Here is a 24,193-nt window from a genome sequence, read left to right on the forward strand (position 1 = left end):
AGTTGAGAGGGAGATTTTGGAGGTATTTGGAAAGACCTGGGACTCATTCAAGATTAGAGTTTGGATCGATTGATTGAGTTAAAAGCTAATCAAAGCAGTAAGTTTCAATGTAAGTTTCATTCAGAGATCCTCACTGAACTTCTGGAGAGAGTTTGCTGCACTGAAAGTAAAGGGGCTGAATAATTTTGCATGCCCAATTTTTCAGTTTTTGATTTGTTAAAAGAGTTTGAAATATCCAATAAATGTCGTTCCACTTCATGATTGTGTCCCACTTGTTGTTGATTCTTCACAAAAAAAATACAGTTTTATATCTTTATGTTTGAAGCCTGAAATGTGGCAAAAGGTCGCAAAGTTCAAGGGGGCCGAATACTTTCGCAAGGCACTGTACAATAAGCCCGTCAACCGATTTCTTAATCCACCAGCCTCCACTGGTAGTCAGTGCTTGTCTTGGGCACGAGCTCACCAGAAAAAGAGTACTGGCACCTCAAATGCTCTACTGCTTGAATTCCTGCACCTGTTATAGAATATTAGCTCAGAAAGTATTGTGAAGCTCCTGTACCTAAATATAAACACTACCAGCCCCCAAAATAAGTACCGGCAACTATTTCAGTCCAAGTCAAGCACTGCTGGTAGTGCAATACTGTTGAACAGGGTGAAGTTGCACCTATACACTGATCTTGGGTCAGTTTTACATTCTGGGGGAGGGGCAGCTGATCTTAGATCTGTGCCGAGGGGTAACGTCACCCTGGAGCTTGTACTGTAGCCTACTGTACCTGTGGTAAATGGCAGCTCCGGTCAGCACCATGGAGTAGTCGTTGGTCCACTTGGAAGTGTAGCCCCAGCGCTCTTTGTTGCTGTCCCAGAAGTGGCTCCGGGCCGGGTAGCCCACCAACCTCTCTGGGAAGCTCTGCCACACCGTGAAGGCAAAGTCCACCTGAGGAGGAATAGACAAAAACCGCTAGCAGACACGCATGAATTCCAGTCATTGCACTAGCGCTAGTTAGCAACTTCCTTCAAACGGCACGCAGACAGAAAAATGGCATCCAAGAGTTCATCTGACTCTGGGGAAGTAGACAAAGGGCCTCATTGTCAAAATCCCAAAGTATCCATTTAATACACATTTTTACACTCAATGAATGCACACTGTCCATGTATTTCTATTTAACTTGGCAAGTCAGTTAAAGAACAAATGATTATTTACAATGCCGGCCTACCCCGGCCAAACCCTCCCCTAACCCGAACGATGCTGGGCCAATTGTGCGCCACCCTATGGGACCATGCACAGAGGCATAGACAGATACTCTCTCAAATGCCGCATCACACAAACTTATTACACAAAAGCTCTCTGCAGTTGGCTGACCTCTCGCTGGTTGATCAAAGCATTTAAATAAATAATTAGAGAAAACAGACAGGGTCAGCCTGGTTCCGGCAGCAGCCAGACAGAGCCTGCGTTCCAAATAACACCGTCCTCCCAATAGAGCACACTGCTTTTGACCAGGCCCCATAGGGGAAAAGCAGTCAAAAGTGGTGCACTATGTAGAGCATAGGGTGCCATTTGGGACACAGACAGCACCTCCACCAGAAACGGAATTAAGAGTGTGTCATAACAGCCACAGGGTCATCACAAAAACAGCCTTTATGGGCTCCCACTCAAAACCTTGTCTCGGCGACATCTGTGTTCTCACGGTGTTCTGCCAAACTGTGTGCCTGGCTCAGCTAGAGGAATGAAGAGAAAAGCCACCCCAGGAAGCAGAAATTAAACCCTTATTAAAACAGTCACAATGGTGGTTTCCTCAATATGCAGGGGATTCGCGACGTGATAAAAGATGCCAATTAAACAGAGAGATGGGGAGAGCAAGAAATTGAGAAAAAGAGTGAACATGAGAAAGGTGTAAGGAGTGGGAGGGATAGAGAAAGAGTATGAGAAATTGCTAGAGATAAAGAGGGCAAAATAAAAGAGAAAGATGGATCCCTAAGTATTATATAAGCGATGGGAGAAGAGAAAGTTGCATGCGGGACAACAGTGAGGCAGTGAAAGAGGTAGGTTTGGAGCTCACTATACTTTCACTCTCTTTCTCCCCATTTCTGTACTGTAGAGGCTTGGTCTCTGTCAGGCGTGTAGTGCTGCCTGGAGCGTGGAGAAGTGGAGCTCCCTCACTTTTTTCAATTTGAGAATACACAAAGCTGGTGAAACTAATTCTGGAATATGTTATAAATTACATTGAACAAAAATATAAAATGCAACATGTAAAGCGCTAGTCCCATGTTTCCTGAGCTGAAATAAAAGATCCCAGACATTTTCCAAAGGCACAAAACATTTATTACTCTCACATTTTATGCACAAATTTGTTTACATCCATGTTTGTGAGCATTTCTCCTTTGCCAAGATAACCCATCCACCTGACAGGTGTGGCATATCAAGAAGCTGATTAAACCTTGTGCCGTGGACAATAAAAGGCCACTAAAATGTGCAGTTTTGTCACACAACACAAGGCCACAGATGTCTCAAGTTGAGGGAGCGTGCAATTATACTGACAGGAATGTCCACCAGAGCTGTTGACAGATGATTTAAATGTTCATTTCTCAACCAAAAGCCACCTCAAAAAACGTTGTTTTAAAGAATTTGGCAGTACATCCAACTAGCGTCTCAAATGCAGACCACATGTATGGCATTGAGTGGGCGAGCGGTTTGCTGATGTCAACGTTATGAACAGAGTGCCTCATGGTGGCGGTGGGGTTATGGTATGGGCAGGCATAAGCTACGGACAACTAATGCAATTGCATTTTATCGATGGCAATTTGAATGCACAGAAATAGCGCGATGAGATCCTGAGGCCCATTGTGAGGCTCATTTTTTAAGGTATCTGTGACGAACAGATGTATATCTGTATTCCCAGTCATGTGTTAACAAAACAAAAGCTGGCTAGCTAGCTCATGGATGCAAATAATGTTCTTCCACAAAAACATAGCAAAATGACAATCTGTTCCAGTAGCTATAATTAGCTAGCTAACTATATAGCTGGGTGTCATCATCTAATATAACCCTAATTTATAAGACAGTTCTTATTTGATTAATGGTGGTCGGACCCATCTATGTGTCATTGTAAATAAGAATTTGTTCTTAACTGACTTACGTAGATAAATAAAACATTTCTGTGAAATCCATAGATTAGGGCCTAATGAATTTCTTTCAATTGACTGATTTCCTTATATGAACTGTAACTCAGTCAAATATTTGAAATTGTAGCATGTTGCATTTCGATATTTAAATATATTTAAATTAGCACAATATAATGACAAACTTATTATTATTTTACCAAATTAAAATGTATAGCAGCCGAGAGGTATATAAATTGTGGTTTCTTCCCAGTCTTCTCTCTGGCGGTGGCGAGAATGATAAAGAACTATACTGCGTGGTGCGTACTGCGGAGGCCAGTCAGAGCCTTGACCACTTTGGCCAATCAGAACGTTGGATAAAAAAAATCTAAATATTTAATGACTGTGTCTGCCTTGACATTCATAAAACTCCACTGACCCCCTCGCCCAGTGGAACCCTGAACGATATATGACCACATGGTTCCGGCGACACGGCGCCGAGGACACCCAAACCAGAGTGGACACAGCAAACCCCATGGAGCCGGACCCTCTCTGAAAGTTGCTGTAGCCCTTCTTGGGATATATTTAGCCTACATTGGCTATTGGTCGAGACGCAGGGCTCGATCTGGCTTGGTATGTCAGGGTGGGCAATTGGAAATGTAAATTTGGGCCAAGTAGGAGGTAATAATGCATTTAGGTTACAGTTTATTGAGATGCGTGAATTAAGCACTCCAAAATATAGAAAACGAATATTCTGCAATTCTACGTAGTAATGATTTACGTTCACTACTTGGTCAATTGATTTGATAGCATGTTTAATCTACCAAATCAATTCTATGAATTGATATCTCACCTGTTTTATTTTATTCTGTAATAGGGTATATTGTAACCATGTGTTCAAGCTAATCAAATCAAAGTTTATGATACAGTGTGCAAGCTAGACAAACTGAAATGCCTACTCGCAAAAAAGCTCTCCTCTCAAACAGTGCAATGATATTCAGCTATATGTATTTACTAATGTCTACAAATAGCTATACCAATACAGTCGTAGGCCTATTTAGGCAATAGGCCAAATGAAAATGGTTGTTTTTTTGTTCCTGAACTGGCCAAATGGCAGAGGTATCCTTCAGCACCACAAGTTAAAGGTTAAAAAGTTGGTTCAACTTCAACATCACAGTGCAATCCTGGCGCTGTCCTTTCAGCACCACGAAAGACGCTCCAATCGCTTAAAATGACATATCGTCCAGATCTGTTGCCTACGCCTAATAGTCCTACGCATCATTTATTATAATAATAATAATAATAATAATAAGTGATGCACCGATATGACATTTTTGGCCGATACCAAAAAACGATACAGATAACCAATATAAAAAAATGTTGCGGCCTTTTAAGCATTCTAGTACAGTTAAACACACACACATGGATGCAGCGGTGTAAGGACTGTAGTATCTCAGTGCAAGAGGCGTCACTACAGCCCCTGGTTCGAATCCAGGTGTATCACATCCGGCCGTGATTGGGAGTCCCATAGGGCGGTGCACAAATGGCGCAGCGTCGTCCGGGGTAGGCAGTCATTGTAAATAAGAATTTGTTCTTAACTGACAATCAAAACCTATTTCTTTCACTTACTTGCTGTGCTGTTTCGTTGCAAATAATGTTCTTCCACAAATACATAGCAAAACGACAATCTGTTCCAGTAGCTATAATTAGCTAGCTAACTATATAGCTGGGTGTCATCATCTAATATAACCCTAATTTATAAGACAGTTCTTATTTGATTAATGGTGGTCGGACCCATCTATGTGAAGCTAGCCACAATAAGGATTAACCACAACAGTGTACTTTACGGCTAGCCTTCAAAATAAAAGTATGGCATAATTCTACTTTTTGTATTCATTTGCATCACTGTCAATGACATACTTTTATTTTGAAGGCAAACCTCAACTTCCACTATTGTGTCTAATTCTTATGGTTGCTAGCTTCACAACACAACCTGGTCGAGCCTCACTAGCCAGATGAAGCTAGCTGGCTGCTTATAACGTTAGCTTTGGGCAACAGGGTTAAGTCGCTGGCTAGCAATTTATTTTCATGAACTAAAGTTACATTTCAATAGGGGAACAACAAGTGGCAACCTAGCTAATACTTACTCACAAGGATTCCTAAATCATTGCTAAGAATAATGAAAATGACTGCAGTTTCTTCTGCTCATTCTACAGCTCAGGCTGGTTGTATTGGTGTTAGCTAGGTACCAAGCTAAAGCTAGCTACCCCAGAAGTTGCAGTCAAACAAATTATGCTTTATTACCAATGCGGTATTGAAAACACATCGTTCGTGGCCGGTGTTTGCAGACTTTTTTTTGTACAGTTTTGACAGTGCTACTGTATCTTTTTTGACACGCAAAGACCTAAAATGGCGTTCCATAGTTTAAATGTCGTGAAGCTCATAGCAGTGACTCTATTACTGTGTAACTCCAGTGGGGCAACATCTGTCTTGGCCATTGTGGTCTTGGCCATTGTGGAGAGGTTGGAGTCTGTTTGATTGAGTGTGTGGACAGGTGTCTTTTATACAGGTGACGAGTTCCAACAGGTGCAGTTAATACAGGTAATGTGTGGAGAACAGGAGGGCTTCTTAAAGAAAAACTTTGTCTGTGAGAGACGGAATTCTTACTGGTTGGTAGGTGATCAAATACTTATGTCATGCAATAAAATGCAAATTAATTACTTCAAAATCATACAATGTGATTTTTTGGATTTTTGTTTTTTTTTGTTTTTGTTTTAGATTCAGTCTCTCACAGTTGAAGTGTACCTATGATAAAAATTACAGACCTCTACATGCTTTGTAAGTAGGAAAACCTGCAAAATCGGCAGTGTATCAAATACTTGTTCTCCCCACTATAGGTATGCACGTCAGTTTTGACATTGGTTTTGCACATCGGCATTAAACCAGACATTGGCCGCGATTTCACCAATGGTAATTTTAAACCAGTTACAGAGTTAAATGTCTGTGATGGAAAACTGAGGATGGATAAAAATTTTAGTTACTCCACAACACTAACCTAAATGACAGTGTGAAAAGAAGGAAGCCTGTACAGAATAAAAACATTCCAAAACGTGCAGCCTGTTTGCAATAACATGCTGACCAAACCGCAAGTCCACGTGTGCCATCGCGCACAAGTTGATTTTGTTCATCCACACCAGAAGCAAAAAAACAAACTCTGAACCAATTATATTAATTTGGGGACAGGTCAAAAAGCATTAAACATTTATGGCAATTTAGCTAGCTAGCTTGATGTTGCTAGATAATTTGTCCTGATATATAAACATTGGGTTGTTATTTTACCTGAAATGCACAAGGTCCTCTACTCCGACAATTAATCCACAGATAAAACGGTAAACCGAATTCATTTCTCATCATCTCTCACCCTTCCTTCAAGCTTATTTTTCTTCTTTGGACTTTATATGGGTGTTGGCAACCAACTATACAGCATTACTACAACCTACCGGGGTGTGGACCGAAGTTAATCTTTCCATCCTCCACGTGGTTATATGCTCCTAAAAAACAATGAGGAGATGGGAGAGGCCAGACTTGGAGCATGTTGAGCGTCACAAATAGAAACAATGTCCATTGTAGCGCCTGGCACGCGAGCAGTGTGGATGCAATGATTGAACAACATAACATGTGTACATTTATTTTGCCGCGCACCTGACACGAGCGGTGTGGATAGCATGTAAAGGCACAAAAGTACAATGTGGCAAAGAAATACACTTTTTGTCCCGACTACAAAGCATTATGTTTGGCGCAAAACAACTAGAGGCGAAAGGGCCGCACACCTATTTAGGCGCGGTGCTGGCTAGCAGAGTAGAACACTTTTTAAAAAAATAACGGAGAGCCGCACACTCTAGGGGCTCAGATGCAAAAATATTTTATGTCCATCGTTTCGACAGACAAGCCGTCTTCATCAGGGTATAATGACCAACATTGCGGGGTGACCTGTTTATATAGTGTCAAAAGACAGACACAGGTGTCTGTAATCATGGCCGGGTGTGGCCTGATATCATTGTTTACTTCTCATTGATTAAAATACCATACAAGAAACATAAATGGATAGCGTACGATCATCGATACAATTTGTCTACATAAGCCTACAAACATTTACAATGGCAAAATCACAGTGATCACAAGAATGGCTTTCAGATCAAAGTCTACGTTGAGACCGAAGGTCCGAAGGTCTGTAAATTAAAGATCCAGGCAGCCTCTCGTTTTAACAATAAATTGTTGAGGTCACCCCCTCTCCTAGGGAGGGTGACATTTTCAATGCCAATATAACGTAGAGACGAAATTGTGTGGTTTGCTTCTAAAAAGTGGGCCGCAACTGGTCGAGTTTTTGCACCTAATGGTGCTACGATGCTCCGAGATTCGTATTTTTAATACGCTCTTTGTTTTACCCACATCAAGTTATAAGATAAGTAGCGGCCTTAGTGGAGCACGTGATGACACCTTTGATTGGGATCTGTTTCCCTGTTTGAAGGATCTACATTTATAAGTGCCATTGCATTGAGCACAGCCATTACACTTGTAGTTTTCATCCAGTAGGGGCGCAAATACACGTTGTGCAGGGATATCTTGGGGTGGTAAATCAGAGTTTACCAATTGATCTCTAAGATTTCTGCCCAGCGAGGCTACGACCAAGGGAAGATCCATAAACACATTACCGATAATATCATCGGATCTTAGAATGTGCCAATGTTTGTGAATAATTCCCTTCATTTGTTCAGAGCACTTTGAATAGCGGGTAGTTAGAACGCAAGAATGCTTCTTTTTGCGAGACTGACCTTGAAAAAGGTCATGTCTCGTTTTGTTTTGAATTTTCTCAATGGCAGTATTAATCTGACAATTTTTGTACCACCACTGAGTACTACTCTTCATATTTTCAAGCATGGTGTGGTTGCATCATGTTATGGTTATGTTTGTCATCGGCAAGGACTAGGCAGTTTTTTAGGATAAAAAGAAACAGAATAGAGCTAAGCACAGGCAAAATCCTAGAGTAAACCTGGTTCAGTCTGCTTTCCAACAGACACTGGGAGACAAATTCACCTTTCAGCAGGACAATAACCTAAAATTCAAGGCCATATATACACTGGAGTTAGTTACCAAGACGACATTGAATCTTCCTGCGTGGCTTAGTTACAGTATTGACTTAAATTGGCTTGAAAATGTAAGGCAAGACTTGAAAATGGCTGTCTAGCAATGATCAACAACCAAAGAAAGAGCTTGAAGAATTTAAAAAATAATGAGCAAATATTCTACAATATATTTGCAATAATCTTAGACTTTACCCAGCAAGACTCACAACGGTAATCGCTGCCAAAAGGTGATTCTAACATGTATTGACTCAAGGGATCGAATACTTATCTAAATATATGTTGTTGTTTTTTGAAGATAGAATTTTTCTTCCACATTGTGTAGATCGTTAAAAAAATGAAGACAATTTAATCCATTTCAATCTTACTTTTGTAAATACAAACTGTGGAAAAAGTCGAGGGGTGTGAAGACTTTCTTAAAAAGGCACTGTATCCTACAAGGCAGGCTAAGAGTTTGTTAACGCCATCTGCTCTGAGTCGCTCACGAAACAGCCATTCAAGAAGATTCTTGAATCCATATTGCAATGAAACTGATTGAGATCAATCAAATGACTGGCATGGAGATGCAGTTTGGACGTTTCACCGGTAAAACGTGAAGAATTATCATTCACGACAAACAGTCATGGCCTGTCTTGAAAAGATGTAGCCTACACCTAAACTTGGACTTGGAGGCTATTAAAACATAGGACGTGTTCTTTAGACAATATGTGTAGCAGACGTTGCAATTGGAGGATGCATTTTATGCATATCCTATAATGATAAGCTATTTCATTGGCTTCATCTGTCGGTATAAACTTTGAGGAAATGACGTCGTCATAATTTAAAAAAAAAATACATTTAAAAAAGCGCTCCCTCACTAAAATAGCACTCCACCACTGGTCCCTGTGCTGACACAGCGCCACACAAAGCACAGAGGGCCCTGGAGTAATGCCAACACTGACATCATCATTATCCCTCCCATCAGCAGAACAGAGCAGAGCAGAGGCCACAGCAGCCTGGTGTGCCACTACACTGACAGGGAGGGAGGGAGAGAGGGAGGGAAGGAAAAGAGGGGAAGGGAGGGAGGGTAGCGAGAGAGAGACAGAGCGTTGAGAGATGATCATAGAGATAGGGGGGAAAGATACAGAGAAGGCGAGAGAATGGGGGGGAAGGGGGAAAGCTACATGGGGAGAGAGTGGCCATTAAAAAAAACAGCATGAGGTGGGGGGTTAGAAAAGCAAGGAGTTAAAGGGTAGAGGAAAAGCAGGGGAGCGCACCGGAGCTCGGGAGAGAAAGTAGTCCCCCATTCCAACACAGTAGTAGGCAGTATCCTTAGTGATGTGTGGAGGAACACGAACCTCTGTGGTTGAGAGTACAGTGTCCTCATCCAGGCTGAGCACGGCGTCGGTGACAATGGTCTCGTAGGGCAGGAAGCGACTGCTCATCACCTGCATGGGGAGACAGAGTACACACGGTCAGTACACTGTCCTCTGTAGCTCATTTGGTAGATGATGGTGGTTGCACCGTCCAAGATAGTGGGCTTGATTCCCGGGACCACCCGTACGTAAAATGTATGCACGCATGACTAAGTTACTTTGAATAAAAGCTTATGCTAAATGGCATATATTATTATATACTGAACAAAGATCTAAACGCAACCATTTCAACGAATTTACTGAGTTACACTTCATATAAAGAAATCAGTCAATTGAAATAATTCCCTAGGCGCTTATCTATGGATTTCACATGACTGAGCACAGGTGCAGCCATTGGTGGGCCTGGTAGGGCATTAGTCCACCCACTGGGGAGCCTGGCCTAGCCAATCAGACTGAGTTTTTCACCACAAAAGGGCTTTATTACTGAGAGAAATACTCCTCAGTTTCATCAGCTGTCCAGGTGGCTGGCCTCAGACGATCCCGCAGGTGAAGAAGCCGGATGTGGAGGTCCTGGGCTAGCGTGATTACACATGGTCTGAGGTTGTGAGGCCGGTTGGACGTACTGCCAAATTCGCTAAAACAAGGTTGGAGGTGGCTTATGGTAGAGAAAGGAACATTAAATTCTCTGGAAACAGTTCTGGTGGACAATTCCTACAGTCAGCATGCCAATTGCACACTCCCTCAAATCTTGAGACATCTGTGGCATTGTATTGTGACAAAACTGCACATTTTAGAGTGAACATTTATTGTCCCCAGCACACGGTCCACCTGTGTAATGATCACGCTGTTTAATCGGCTTCTTGATATGCCACACCTGTCAGGTGGATGGATTATCTTGGCAAATGAGACATGTTCACTAACAGTGTCACGTTGGCATAAATGATTCTGGAGACAGGCGCAGGAATGCCTAATAGGGTTTTTTAGTAAGCCCAAATTACGGCGCGCCGTGTAAAGGCACGGGGACGAAGACCGAACAAACGCGTAACAAAACACAGGGTAGAAACCCAAAACAAAAGAGCGAGGAGCACCTCAAATAAATAACACATGCAGAATGATTATCACATGGGGCGAGACCCGTAATCACCTGCGCAATCCATTATAACAATAATGGACCGCCCAATGGAAACCAAAGGGCACAAGTACTAATCAGTGGGAATAGGGGACAGGTGTGCGTAATGAAAGTTCCGGAGTGATCCGTGACAAACAGGGATGTAAACAAATTTGTGCACAAAATTGGAGAGCTTTTTGTGCGCATGGAAAAATTCTGGGATCTTTTATTTCAGCTCATAAAACATGGGACCAACACTTTTCATGTTGAGTTTATATTTTTGTTCAGTATATATTACAACGGCACAGCACAAGGGTGGGATGCCGATACATCAAGCACTGGAAAAGACATGTCCCAATAGACATGAATGGGTTTCTTTAGTCTTCTACTCTCCTTTCGTGACCAGTTAGGAATATGGTAACAATATGGCGGAAACGTTACTATAGATTGGATTGAGATTATCTGCTTGAATGTTGTGAAACCCTACAAAACACACACTAGCTGAAGTAGCCCTCGTCTTACACATGACACAATTTCCCCTTTCCTGATTGTGACAAGCCCGTATTTTCAATTTCTACCATACCATCCATCCATCCATCCAATACCATACCATACCATACCATACCATCCATCCATCCATCCATCCATCCATCCATCCAATACCATACCATCCATCCATCCCATACCATACCATCCAATACCATACCATCCATCCATACATACCCCCACCATCCATCCATACCATCCAATACCTTACCATCCATCCATACCATCCAATACCATCCATCCATCCAATACCATACCATTCATCCAATACCATACCATCCATCCATCCATCCAATACCATACCATCCATCCATCCATCCAATACCATACCATCCATCCATCCATCCAATACCATACCATACCATCCAATACCATCCATCCATCCATACCATCCAATACCATCCATACCATCCAATACCATCCATCCATACCATCCAATACCATCCATCCATACCATACCATACATCCATACCATCCAATACCATCCATCCATCCATCCAATACCATCCATCCATCCATCCATCCATCCATCCATCCATCCATCCATACATTTACTGACTGAGCTGAAAGCCAAGGGTGGAGAAACACACACTCAAGTCTGTGTATCATGTATATTCACTAGAAATCAAACACACCCCACAAGTACACACAGCCTCACGCACTCATTCAGCCACGGAACCACACACATGCATGGAACACAGACACTTCACACACCCCCCTCCTTTCAAACACTCCGTATAACAGCCACACACTTCCTTGTAACCTTTTCTCTGGAGACAACACTCAGCTCTGAAGGTCGGGTCATTCCAGGAATCCCTGTTCTTTCGAAAAGCTACTGCTTACATTAAAGAATGTGTGTGTGTGTGTGTGTGTGTGTATACTGCATAAAGCATTTGGTAGAGAGACTAGAGAACAGAGGCTGATTAGTCAAAACAACACTTCGTACCCGCCGACCTCTGCCACAATGTGCCCTAAACGGAACACATCTTGAATGACTCAGATTACCGAGGAGTGCGACAAAAACAACAAATAACACAAATGACTCCAAATGTCTACAATTCCCAGCCACGTTTTAGTCGCTCAGAGAGAGAGAGATTTGCACATCACAACAACACTATACATAATGATATTTACAATGCCTATTATTTTGGAACTTCTGTGAGTGTAATGTTTACTGTTAATTTGTATAGTTCACTTTTGTTTATTACCTACTTCACTTGCATTGGCAATGTTAACATGTGTTTCCCATGCCAATAAAGCCCTTGAATTGAGAGAGGGGGAGGGGGGGGTAAGATGAGGGGGGGATAAGATGAGGATGCGATTTCATTCCCCATCACAGTTGGTTTTAATGTTAGAAGTGTGACGTGTTTACCTGGGGGGCTTGTACGCGCTAGGAATGTGCGCTCTTAGAGAAGGAATTTAGCCTCCCACATTCCTCAGAGAGGGAGGAAGAGAGAAGCAGGAACAAAAGAGGGAGAGAGAGAGAGAAACGGTGAAGTATAGCGAGAGAGGGTAAAGAAAGACTGTGCGAGAGAAAGAGACACACAGAGACAGAGAGCGAGAGAGCCAACAAAATGTGTGGTGCAAACCACAATAACACTGTTGGGTGACCCAGCGGGAGAACGGGGTCTCGAGCCCCCCCCCCCCCAAAGTAATGAGCAGTCATTCTGAGTGCAACATTCTAACAGTGTAATTAATACATTTCATAATCATTTGGTTGTTTAGGAAGGCCTTGGATAGCAGAATACGATTGTTTTATTTATTTCAAATTACACAACAGCACTTTAGTTTGTTACTGTAGACTATGTAAAAACTTACCCCCCCCCCCCACAACAACAACAAATTAAGTGCTGAATAAACAATTTTTGTGCAATGCCTTTGTTACAACTATGAAGCAAAAGTGTTGGAACACGGTAACAGCTTCTTTTTATAACGAGAAGACAAAATATACACCAACCACCAAGACCAGAGGTCAAATGACGAAAACAGTAGCCTAAACATCATTATAAGCGCCAAGTGGCCTTAGTCACGATCGGCACAAAAAAAGGAATTATAGTGTATACAAGTGTTGATATGACGGCAGTAAAAAACGATATATTGTCAGCTCGTGCTTATGTTGCGTGCGTCTTCACGCAATGGCATCGGTTGGATTCCGTTTAGCTGTTACCCCTTGTCCCGACAGTTAACGCAAATCTTCATAACACTCACTCGCTTGCTTGACACACGAACATACTCGGGTTTGGTTGTTAAGTGCGTAGCAGTCGCCCGTTTTCTCTTGGTTGTGTTCCCGTGGCCTTGTCATTCTTCAGCCCATGTCGTGGAGTACAACAGCTGTGCAGCTGCCTTATTTTGTGCGGAGGGAGAGGGAGCTCCCGTCTCACTTTGTTCACGGTGCCGGACAACAGACTTGTTTCCTTTGCAAGCAACTTGAAGTGAAGAAATAGTCCATGGTGACACTGCTCCCATTGCCGACGTAAAGGTTCCACGAGCCTCAAGACCACATCTTCTGACGCTCGCTCGCTCGCGGATATTTTCCCAGATATTGAAAGACGTTCAGCGTAGACAATAGGGCACGCTCTCACTGTGCACTAGACTGATATGATACGCTTGGATTCAGTGGATTGATATGGGGTAGATACCATTTTAAGATTAGAATTAGAATGGATCAATACAACAGAATGGCTCGCCCTGTTCTTCATTCACTATTGGCGATTACATAATTATGCATGACATGACCTCCTAAAACTGGTTGTAAAACTCCAGTTCTGTTTGTGATATTAAGATTCTAACGACGGTACGGTGTTAAGGAAGGTTCAAGGACGGGGGAGCAAGACTTAACAAAATGGCAGAGTAATAAAACAATTAAACTCATGCAGTCAAAATTGATTTAGCGGTTCTAGTGTTAAGCTGAAGAGTCGTAAAGCAGTGCCCACATGGCCATCATGCCAGCCCAGAGGCGCCAGAAATAGCTTCTCCTCTCCTTCTGTGCCCCCACTACCAACCGCCAGGCTGGTGGCTCAGAGAGGCTCGCCATGTTTGGCTCGGTCCGCCACAGTAAACAACAAGCCAGACGCAAGCACAACAAACCACAGACCCGGCTGTACTCAACTCTGGCTGTTGTCGCCGACCCACAGCCCAAAACCACGCTCCCTCTGTGATTGACAGCGTAAGAAAAACTCAGGGATGTGGAGAAAAACCAAAACCCCGCCCACTCTGTTGTGACTGACGAGTGAGAGAAACCACTTGGGTTGATTGACAGCTCAGCAAACGTTTTTGTGGCGTTAGAGTGGCTCTCGAACTACTGCCTCAGATCACGCTTCCTGTGTCAACTTTGACCTCTCACGATGTGAGACACTTTAGTCGAACCCCCTACGGAATACTGACTGACTACAAAGCGTTGCAAAGATGAGGTTATTTCCTTGACAACTTACTTTACCTAAACAGTGGTCTTGTGGCATGGAATTGCAAAGTAAGCTGTCATCTGCTATGTCATGCATATGACAGCGTTATGCAGCTCCAAAGTCAGAAGGTTAAGTCAAAGAAAGTACAGTATGTCGATGCCTAGAAACTGCTTCTCCAATAGAAATCCCTGATCACACCTGAAGGCGATGCCATGGCGACGTTAGCCAGCTAAGCTCATGCCTAGGAACACGTCATTGGGTCTAAGGGTCGTGTCGCGCCGAACTGCACATGTGCAGGCCATCAAATCAAAAGGCACTCCTTCGGTATAAGGTGGGAGCAAACAACATGCTCAGCTACTTAAGACATTAACCCCAAACCTCATTCTGGTTTGTCGAGTCTGCTTCGCGAAGCGTTCCCGGAAGTATCGCAATGTTGGGCTTCTGGGTTCAGAAATTCTGTAGTCAAGTTGTCAAATGTTCAAAGCATAGATATATACGTCAAAATGATGGCACTGAACAAGGCTTAGGGGCACAGTAAAGCCAAAATGAAGACATTCTATTTGAGGGTGTGTAGAGAAACCAAAATGGCAGTCCAGCTCTTGAAAGGACATGCGTGCGAGGCAGGCTCACCTTGTTTTCTCCCTCGATGACAATGACGGGCACGGAGGTTACAGGCCAGCGGTGCTTAGCAGGGAGAGGCTTGTCACAGTTCCACAGCACAATGATCTGAGACAGGAGAGAGACAGAGGGAGTTGGGGAGAAAGGAAGAGACATGGAGACAGAAACAGCCATTGAGATTATAGAAGGGGTGGGGGAGTTAAAGGTGTGAGAGAGCAGGAGAAAGAGACCTCATGAGAATCACAGATATGACATTCTAAAATTACACTTCATTTTAATTTACTAACCACATAACATCACATTCCCCCATCGTACGTCTTCAACATTTCATTATCCAATTCAAAACATCTGACATTTAACTCCATCCAACCACCCCACAATTGAGAGCTTAAATGGGATTCCTATTATTAGTATTTGGTAGCATTGCCTTTAAATTGTTTCATTTGGGTCAAATGTTTCGGGAAGCCTTCCACTAGCTTCCTACAATAATTTGGGTGAATTCTGAGCCATTCCTCCTGACAGAGCTGGTGTAATTGAGTCAGGTTGTAGGCCTCCTTGCTCGCACACGGTTTCTCAGTTCTGCCTACAATCTATAGGATTGAGGTCGGGGCTTTGTGATGGCCACTCCAATACCTTGACTTTGTTGTCCTTAAGCCATTTTGCCACAACTTTGGAAGTATGCTTGGGGTCATTGTCCATTTGAAAGACCCATTTGCAACCAAGCTTCAACTTCATGACAGATGTCTTGAGATGTTGCTTCAATATATCCACATCGTTTTCCTACCTCATGATGCCATCTATTTTGTGAAGTGCACCTGTCCCTCCTGTAGCAAAGCACCCCCACAACATGATGCTGCCACCACCGTGCTTCACCTTGCAAGACTCCCCATTTTTCCTCCAAACATAATGATGGTCATTATGGCAAAACAGTTCTATTTTTGTTTCAACAGACCAGAGGACATTTCCCCAAAAAGGCAAATCTTTGTTCCCATGTGCAGTTGCAAACCGTAGTCTGGCTTTTTTAAGGCGGTTTTGGAGCAGTGGCTTCTTCCATGTTGAGCGACCTTCCAGCTTATGTCGATATAGGACTCGTTTTAGTGTGAAAATAGATACTTTTGTACCCGTTTCCTCCAGCATCTTCACAAAGTCCTTTGCTGGGATTGATTTGCACATTTCACACCAAAGTAAGTTCATCTCTAAGAGACAGAAAGCGTCTCCTTCCTCAGCGGTATGATGGCTGCATGGTCCCATGGTGTACATACTTGCGTACTATTGTATGTACAGATGAACGTGGTACCTTCAGGCGTTTGGAAATTGCTCCCAAGGATGAACCAGACTTGTGGAGGTCCACCATTTTTTTTCCTGTAGTCTTGGCTGATTTCTTTAGATTTTCCCATGACGTCAAGCAAAGAGGCACTGAGTTTCAAGGTAGGCATCCACAGGTACACCTCCAATTGACTCAAATTATGTCAATTAGCCTATCAGAAGCTTCTAAAGCCATAACATACTTTTCTGGAATTTTCCAAGCTGTTTAAATGCACAGTCAACTAAGTGTATGTAAATGTCTGACCCACTGCAATTGTGATCCAGTGAATTATAAGTGAAATAATTTGTCTGTAAACAATCGTTGGAAAAATTACTTGTGTCATGCTCAAAGTAGATGTCCTAACCGACTTGCCAAAACTATAGTTTGTTCACAAGAAATGTGTAGAGTGGTTGAAAAACAAGTTTTAAAGGCTCCAACCTAAGTGCATGTAAACCTCCGACTTCAACCGTACATGCATAAAGATCTGCATGTCATTGTGGCAGAAAACACTGCATGAAACCCTATACACTTCAGTTGACACAGACACACACTCCCTCACACACTTCCCCTCCCCTTCTCACACAAAACACACACGCCTCTCTCCCAAACGCACACCCTGCTCCCGACTTTAAAGTTAGGCACCAAACAGAATGTAAGGGGCACCAGAAAGAGACCAATTGTTTTATTTTTATATTATAGTTAGGTCTCTGTGAATCCTTTGACACATCTCATGAGTAGCAGACCTTTTTCCTGTCTTCCAGTGCCAATCAAATGTGCATAGACCTACTGTCACGTTACCAGGGCGATAATTAGCTAGGTAAAATGACTAAAACAACACTGTTTGTTAACAAACCAATCATTTGTGGGCTGGGATTAGGTTCAATGGTTTGCGAAGTGATATAAAATGCGTGTGGGGAAAAAACTAAAACACATCTGAGCTAGAGACCAGCCGTTTCCTTTGCTCTAAAGTTGTAAGCATGCCTGTTGCAAAGCTGTTTTTAAACCCTCTGGCACTGCTGCGTGACAGGGAACTTGCAAAGCCTGTACTCAGCTGGCCTGTGCTCTTGGTTATATCAAGGATGAAATGATATACAATGTATTAATGTAGCTCACTCTGCACACTGCTCCAATGTATCAAATGTACAAATGTAACAGAAGACTGATCAAGGCTCCATCCCCGCTCGCCACCAAGGCTAAATTCTATTTTAATAGATGTGCAGGAAGAGCGGATGGAGAGAAGCAGGTGAATGAGGACTGGTGGGGGATAGTGCCGTGGCAGTCATTCAATCTTGTCAAACCATTGATTGTCAAAGCAAATAACTGCCGGCCTCACGGTAATTGACCGTTAATTGACATAAACACATTTAGCATCTCCCTGTAGTCCATTTCAGAAGAACAGAATAACATAACTCTGATTTGTCCTTATGTTAGGCCCTGATATGGCTCTGCCATATGAACGTGGGCCACACTAGTTCATTTAGCAGAATGTTGTGTAATTATTGAATATTATTTTATCGTATGAAGGATCAAATTGAACATAGCTGAAGGGAAAGGATATTGTCTCCAAACAATTTGAGGAATTGCGTTTTATCTGTGTTGAACGGTAACAGAAACAGGTCCTCCCTATATGCTTCATTTAGAGTTACTTATGCAACTTTAGTTGTGATACAAACGTCGGGCCATATGTGTTTTAATACATTCTAAGGCTCCAATGATGATTTGAAAAAAGTCGCATGAAAAGGCATGAGCTCTGCTTTGTTATTGTGTGCAGGCTACACACACTTCATCAGTCTCTCATTCACAATTTGACAAGCACTTGAAAATGACTCAAATTTCCCAGCGGCATCCCCTCCGTGGCCGTAAAGCTCTTAAAATAAATCCATGCCTTTTGTGGCCAGTGGCCGTTGTGCTCTTGGGCTGAATATAATCATTACAATTCCCTTCTCCTGTCAGGGTGCTCCGAAGCACCTCTCACTCACATGGCTCTCTCAAATATCTCAATTCTTATTAGCCAAAGCCCGTCACGTAATTGGGTCCTTCTCACAAGCTACAAGTGAAGACAGACACATTTGGGACGCAACTGCGCGTAATTCTTATTCGAATTCCGAGGTGCATAAATGAAGACGTTGGAAAAACTGTCCACATTTACTTTGGTCAGCCAGCAAGATGAGTAGGCCTAACGGACAACAAAAGCACTAGCCTATGTCAATCTACGATCCCCAATAGTACAAAAGTTGACTATTCTATGCGAGAAATAAACATTCCAAACATAGTTTGGGACAGTTGTGGAATAAAAATAGATCCCAAATGAATACAAGCATCAAAACACCTTTTGAAAGCGAATGAGGCTGATGTAACAGATCAGAGCATTTAGCTGGAAATGTGAAATGTAAAACTGCAGCAATGCTAAATGCAATCAATTAGTGGGAAAACACCATTCTCAAAAGTGACCGCAAATGTGATTATGCGTGTAATTATAAAGGTGCATTGTTATGGTGAAAATGATCTTCCCCAAACTCGAAACTCACGAGCTGCGTACAGTGCCTTCGGAAAGTATTCAGACCCCTTTACTTTTTCCACATTGTTATGTTACATCCTTATTCTAAAATTGATTCAATTGTTTTTTCATCAATCTACACACAATACCCCATAATGACATACCAAAAACAAGATTTTATAAAATATCACATTTACATAAGTACTCAGACCCTTTACTCAGTACTTGCTAATGACTTAAATGTAAATGTAATGTACTTTGTTGAAGCACCATTGTCAGCGATTACAGCCTTGGGTATGCGTTTCTCTCATTCTTCTCTGCAGATCCTCTCAAGCTCTGTCAGGCTGGGGAGCGTTGCTGCACAGCTATTTTCAGTTCTCTCCAGAGATGTTTGATCGGGTTCAAGTCCGGGCTCTGACTGGGCCACTCAAGGACATTTAACATTTACATTTAAGTCATTTAGCAGACGCTCTTATCCAGAGCGACTTACAAATTGGTGCATTCACCTTATGACATCCAGTGGAACAGCCACTTTACAATAGTGCATCTAAATCTTTTAAGGGGGGTATTAGGTGTCCTAGGTATTCCTTAAAGAGGTGGGGTTTCAGGTGTCTCCGGAAGGTGGTGATTGACTCCGCTGTCCTGGCGTCGTGGGGGAGTTTGTTCCACCATTGGGGGGCCAGAGCAGCGAACAGTTTTGACTGGGCTGAGCGGGAACTGTACTTCCTCAGTGGTAGGGAGGCGAGCAGGCCAGAGGTGGATGAACTGCGTTGTCTTAGCTGTGTGCTTAGGGTCGTTGTCCTGTTAGAAGGTGAACCTTTTCCCCAGTCTGAGGTCCTGGGCGCTCTGGAGCAGGATTTCATCAAGGATCTCACTGTACCTTGCTTAGTTTGTTTTTGCCTCGATCCTGACTAGTCTCCCAGTCCCTGCCACTGAAAAACATCCCCACAGCATGATGCTGCCACCACCATGCTTCCCTGTAGGGATGGTGCCAGTTTTCCTCCAGACGTGTTGCTTGGCATTCAGGCCAAAGAGTTCAATCTTGGTTTCATCAGACCAGAGAATTTTGTTCCTCATGGTCTGAGAGTCTGTAGGAGCCTTTTGGCAAACTCCAAGCGGGCTGTCATGTGCCTTTTACTGAGATGTGGCTTCCGTCTGGCCACTCTACCATAAAGGCCTGATTGGTGGAGCGCTGCAGAGATGGTTGTCTTTCTGGAAGGTGCACCCATCTCCACAGAGGAACTCCAGAGCTCTGTGAGAGTGACCATCAGGTTCTCGGTCACCTCCCTGACCAAGGCTCTTCTCCCTCGATTTCGCAGTTTGGCCGGGCAGCCAGCTCTAGGAAGAGTCATGGTGGTTCCAAACTTCTTCCATTTAAGAATGATGGACGCCACTGTGTTCTTGGGGAACTTCAATGCTGCAGAAATGTTTTGGTACCCTTCCCCAGATCTGTTCTTTGACACAATCCTGTCAGAGCTCCACAGAGAATTCCTTCGACCTCATGCACTGTCAATTGTGGGACCTTACATAGACAGGTGTGTGCCTGTCCAAATCATGTCCAATCAATTGAATTTACCACAGGTGGACTCCAATCAAGTGGTATAAACATCTCTAGGATGATCAATGGAAACAGGGTGCACCTGATCTCAACATATTTCAAGTCTCAGAGCAAAGGGTCTGAATACTTTTTATTTGTCATAAATGTGCAAAATGTCTAAAAACCTGTTTTTGCTTTGTCATTATGGGGTATTGTGTGTTTTTTTCTTTTTATTTAATCCATTTTAGAATGAGGCTGTAACATGTAACATGTGTAACAAAATGTGGAAAAAGTCAAGGGTTCTGAATACTTTCCGAAGGCACTGCCAGTTAGGCTCTAGACCCGTTGCAAAGCGGATTAATGTGCTTAATTTTAAGAAGTCCAATTCATCCCAAAGGTGTTCGATAGGGTTGAGGTCAGGGCTCTTTGCAGGCCAGTCAAGTTCTTCCACATCGCCGGTGTGGTGGTAATACGGTCACCTTAACAGTACGGAATGCAGCTGATATGCACATGAAAGCGAAGTGGACATTATTGGATCGGTGAATATAAGAGACTAGTAGTTGCTGTTGCTTAAAACATTTACTGAATTTATAAACAACTGACTTAATAACCATTTTTTTAAACAGGCGCCAGCGGGTTATTTAGCTCGGTAGGGGCGAAAATGTTGGTAGTATCAAATCAAATTTTATTTGTCACATACACAAGCAGATGTTAATGTGAGTGTAGCGAAAGGCTTGTGCTTCTAGATCCGACACATGAAATGAAAAAATTCTAACATGTTGGTATCATAAGTTCAGTGTATCGTGTATGTGTGTTTCAGTATGAGTGTGTGTATATGTGTGCCAGTGAGGTGAGCGACAGACACAGTTCCTCTGTAAAACTGTGGAAGACGCACACTCACAGCAGGAAGTCCACAATCTCTGCATGCATGTCTTTGCCAGCGCCGTCTCAAAAGCTTTTTTGCTCCCAATTCTCTCCCCACCCTCTCTCTCTCTCTCTCCCTTTTCTCTCTTTCATTCTCTCCCTCCCATTCATTTATTTATATCCCTCTTCTCTACTTCCCGTCCCCCTCAACATGGAAGTCTTTGTGGGCTGAGAGTTAGATGATGTAAATGTTGATACTTTTCTTATGTACCTGGCTCTCCGCTTTGCATAGGGAGCCTGCAATCTAGGATACAAAGCATTTCTATATAGAAAGGAGGGTTGCACACCTCCCTACACAATTAAGATGCATCAGGGGGTGTGTAACACACTATAGTAGACACAGCTATCGGACTTTGGTTTAATTCCCCCAGCCCTGGTTAAAACCAATACCTCTTGTATCCAGCTGGCCCACAGCGCTTTCAGATACGCACACAGACAGAGAGAGAGAGAGAGAGAGATGACCAATCGGTACAGATTGTAATTCAATCCACGTGAGTTAACTCTGAGGTGGAAGAGAGAGTGGTTGGTTATCCACTGGTGCTGGATAAGATGTCCTTTTGTCTCGGCAATGATGCTACGAAATCCCTCACAATTGGGAGTAATATTGGGTTTCGGGAGAGTTCCGACAATTGGAGGACATGAGCAGGAATGTGCACACACACAAACACGTTTGTGGCTTCTTACCTGTGCACAATACGGTGATTTGGCAACAGCCACCAACAGCTTGAGGATGGGCTGGGATTGGGAGACCAGGGGGGTGACTGCATGGATGACAGCCGTGAACTTGGGGTACGGTTTCATACCTGGAACATAAAACAGGTAAAAACGTACAGTATTACTGGTAAGGTTTGATACCTACAATACAGACAAACATGATATTTGTTAAAGTAGGATGGCTGGAACACAGACAAACATAAAGTAGGATATTGACATCACTCGGTCTATAGCTGAACAAAGGGACAAAACTATTGGTGATTCTCAGACGTTTCACCGCTAGGTACATTTCTTTTGGCATCGCCAAATCATCAGTTTGTTCAAAGTCATTATCCTCAATTACAGCAGGCATAAAACAAAATACACATTTCTATGAGAAATCATTCGAAACTAGACCTAAAAATGGTTCATTCTCTGTATGTTTTCACATTGTAGTTATTGGTGACGAGGCTTTAGTATTTACTTGTTAGGCCATGCTTACACAAACAGCTGATTTATGACGTTATTATTTACGAGATGAAAAGGGGACTCCTTATTAAATGATTGATCTCACTAGGTGTCCAATTCATATCCAGGACACCTAATCATTTTTAAGGGGTAGAGGCATTGGCTCCTCATAAGAACAGATTGGATTCGGAGTGTCATTACGAGATCGATTCTTCTGATTTATCGGTCTCATTTAGTCCTCCAACACTCCACCTTGTCTCTTTAAAACCTCCACATGCTTAATTGGTTGACTCCGTGAAAAACAAATAAAACTCACCGCAGGGTAATCAATGCTCGTCACCCCGCGATAATTGTAATATTTGCGCCTCGCACTGAGTTGCGCGATCAAAAGGGTTGTGTATTGAGGGAGCTGACTACCTGACTTCATCGACGAGATGACAATAGAGTTACAGAGGAGAAGAATCCCAAATAGCACCCTATCCCATTTATAGTGCACTAGTTTTGAGCTGGGCCTATAGGGCTCTGGGTCAGAAGTAGTGCACTACATAGGGAATAGGCAGCCATTTGGGACGCACTAAAAAAAAAAAGGCCTTTGAGGTCACAGATTGTTACAGAGGCGCAGTTTGTGTTGGTGAACCGGTGCAGCGGTATAGGCCGTGCTCACTGAGTGAAACGAACGACTGACCATTAGGCGTGTCGGCGGGCCTAATGCGAGCATCAATCAAGGGTCAATCGAGTAACACGTTGTTATAGCCACTGTAACAAGTCAATTGATCTAGTGGGACAGCGTCTCGGCTACTTAGTCATTTAAGACTCTGTCACAGCTGGAATCCAAGGTTCTAGAAACAGACGCTTCTCATTTAAAAAACAACAGCATTTGGACGGGGGTTAGCAGTATATCATAGGCTAAGGGAAATGTTTAAGAAGACACAAGGACTCTACCCATAACATAGATAGCATGTACCTACTACTTGACCAAACACACAACAAAATGAGATTCTGGTGTGGCAAGGTGACTTCCCTTGTGTAGCCCTAGTATATCTATAGCTCAAGACAATCGGTAAAGGACTGCTGTTACACAGATACGGAACGACTGGTGCTACCATGCAATAAATGCGATGGAGTGGAGTTTTTCCCGAGCCAAATGTGTTCCCGCTTGGGCTTGCTCTATGGGTTCTAGAACGGGTAACTGTAAAATGCACTTTGTGACAACAGCTGGTGTGAAAAGGCCATACAAATACATTTGATTGAGTGGTCGATTGAGGGGGGGGCTCACCTAGGGTGGCGTAGTAGAAGGGGAAGTCTCCCAAGTGGGCAGAGTACTGTGGCAGGGCGAAGAGCCCCCCGGGGTGGCTGTTCCACATCAAGGTGCTCCTGGACTCCTGCTGCAGCACCCGGTCCTGGATAATCTGGAGGGCAAGAGGAGATGGGCAGAGGTTAAACCAGTCCCTCCAACAGAACATTCATAGACCCTAAAAACACCAGTCACTCAAAAACAGATAC

At 43.1% G+C, this 24,193-nt stretch overlaps 1 protein-coding gene across 1 annotated transcript in view; it reads right to left on the minus strand.

The window, feature by feature from the left end:
* Nucleotides 1–24,193, minus strand: part of LOC118398931 (exostosin-1b-like) — a 115,227-nt gene that overhangs the window by 13,347 nt on the left and 77,687 nt on the right. The window contains exons 5-9 of the mRNA XM_052471921.1: nucleotides 23,967–24,099; nucleotides 22,214–22,332; nucleotides 15,278–15,373; nucleotides 9,575–9,664; nucleotides 774–934 (exon numbers count right to left, since the gene is read on the minus strand). Coding sequence (XP_052327881.1) covers nucleotides 774–934; nucleotides 9,575–9,664; nucleotides 15,278–15,373; nucleotides 22,214–22,332; nucleotides 23,967–24,099 — 599 coding nt within the window. The remainder of the gene's footprint in view (nucleotides 1–773; nucleotides 935–9,574; nucleotides 9,665–15,277; nucleotides 15,374–22,213; nucleotides 22,333–23,966; nucleotides 24,100–24,193) is intronic.

The sequence above is a fragment of the Oncorhynchus keta genome, chromosome 20 (assembly GCF_023373465.1).
Source record: "Oncorhynchus keta strain PuntledgeMale-10-30-2019 chromosome 20, Oket_V2, whole genome shotgun sequence".
Lineage (NCBI taxonomy): Eukaryota > Metazoa > Chordata > Actinopteri > Salmoniformes > Salmonidae > Oncorhynchus > Oncorhynchus keta.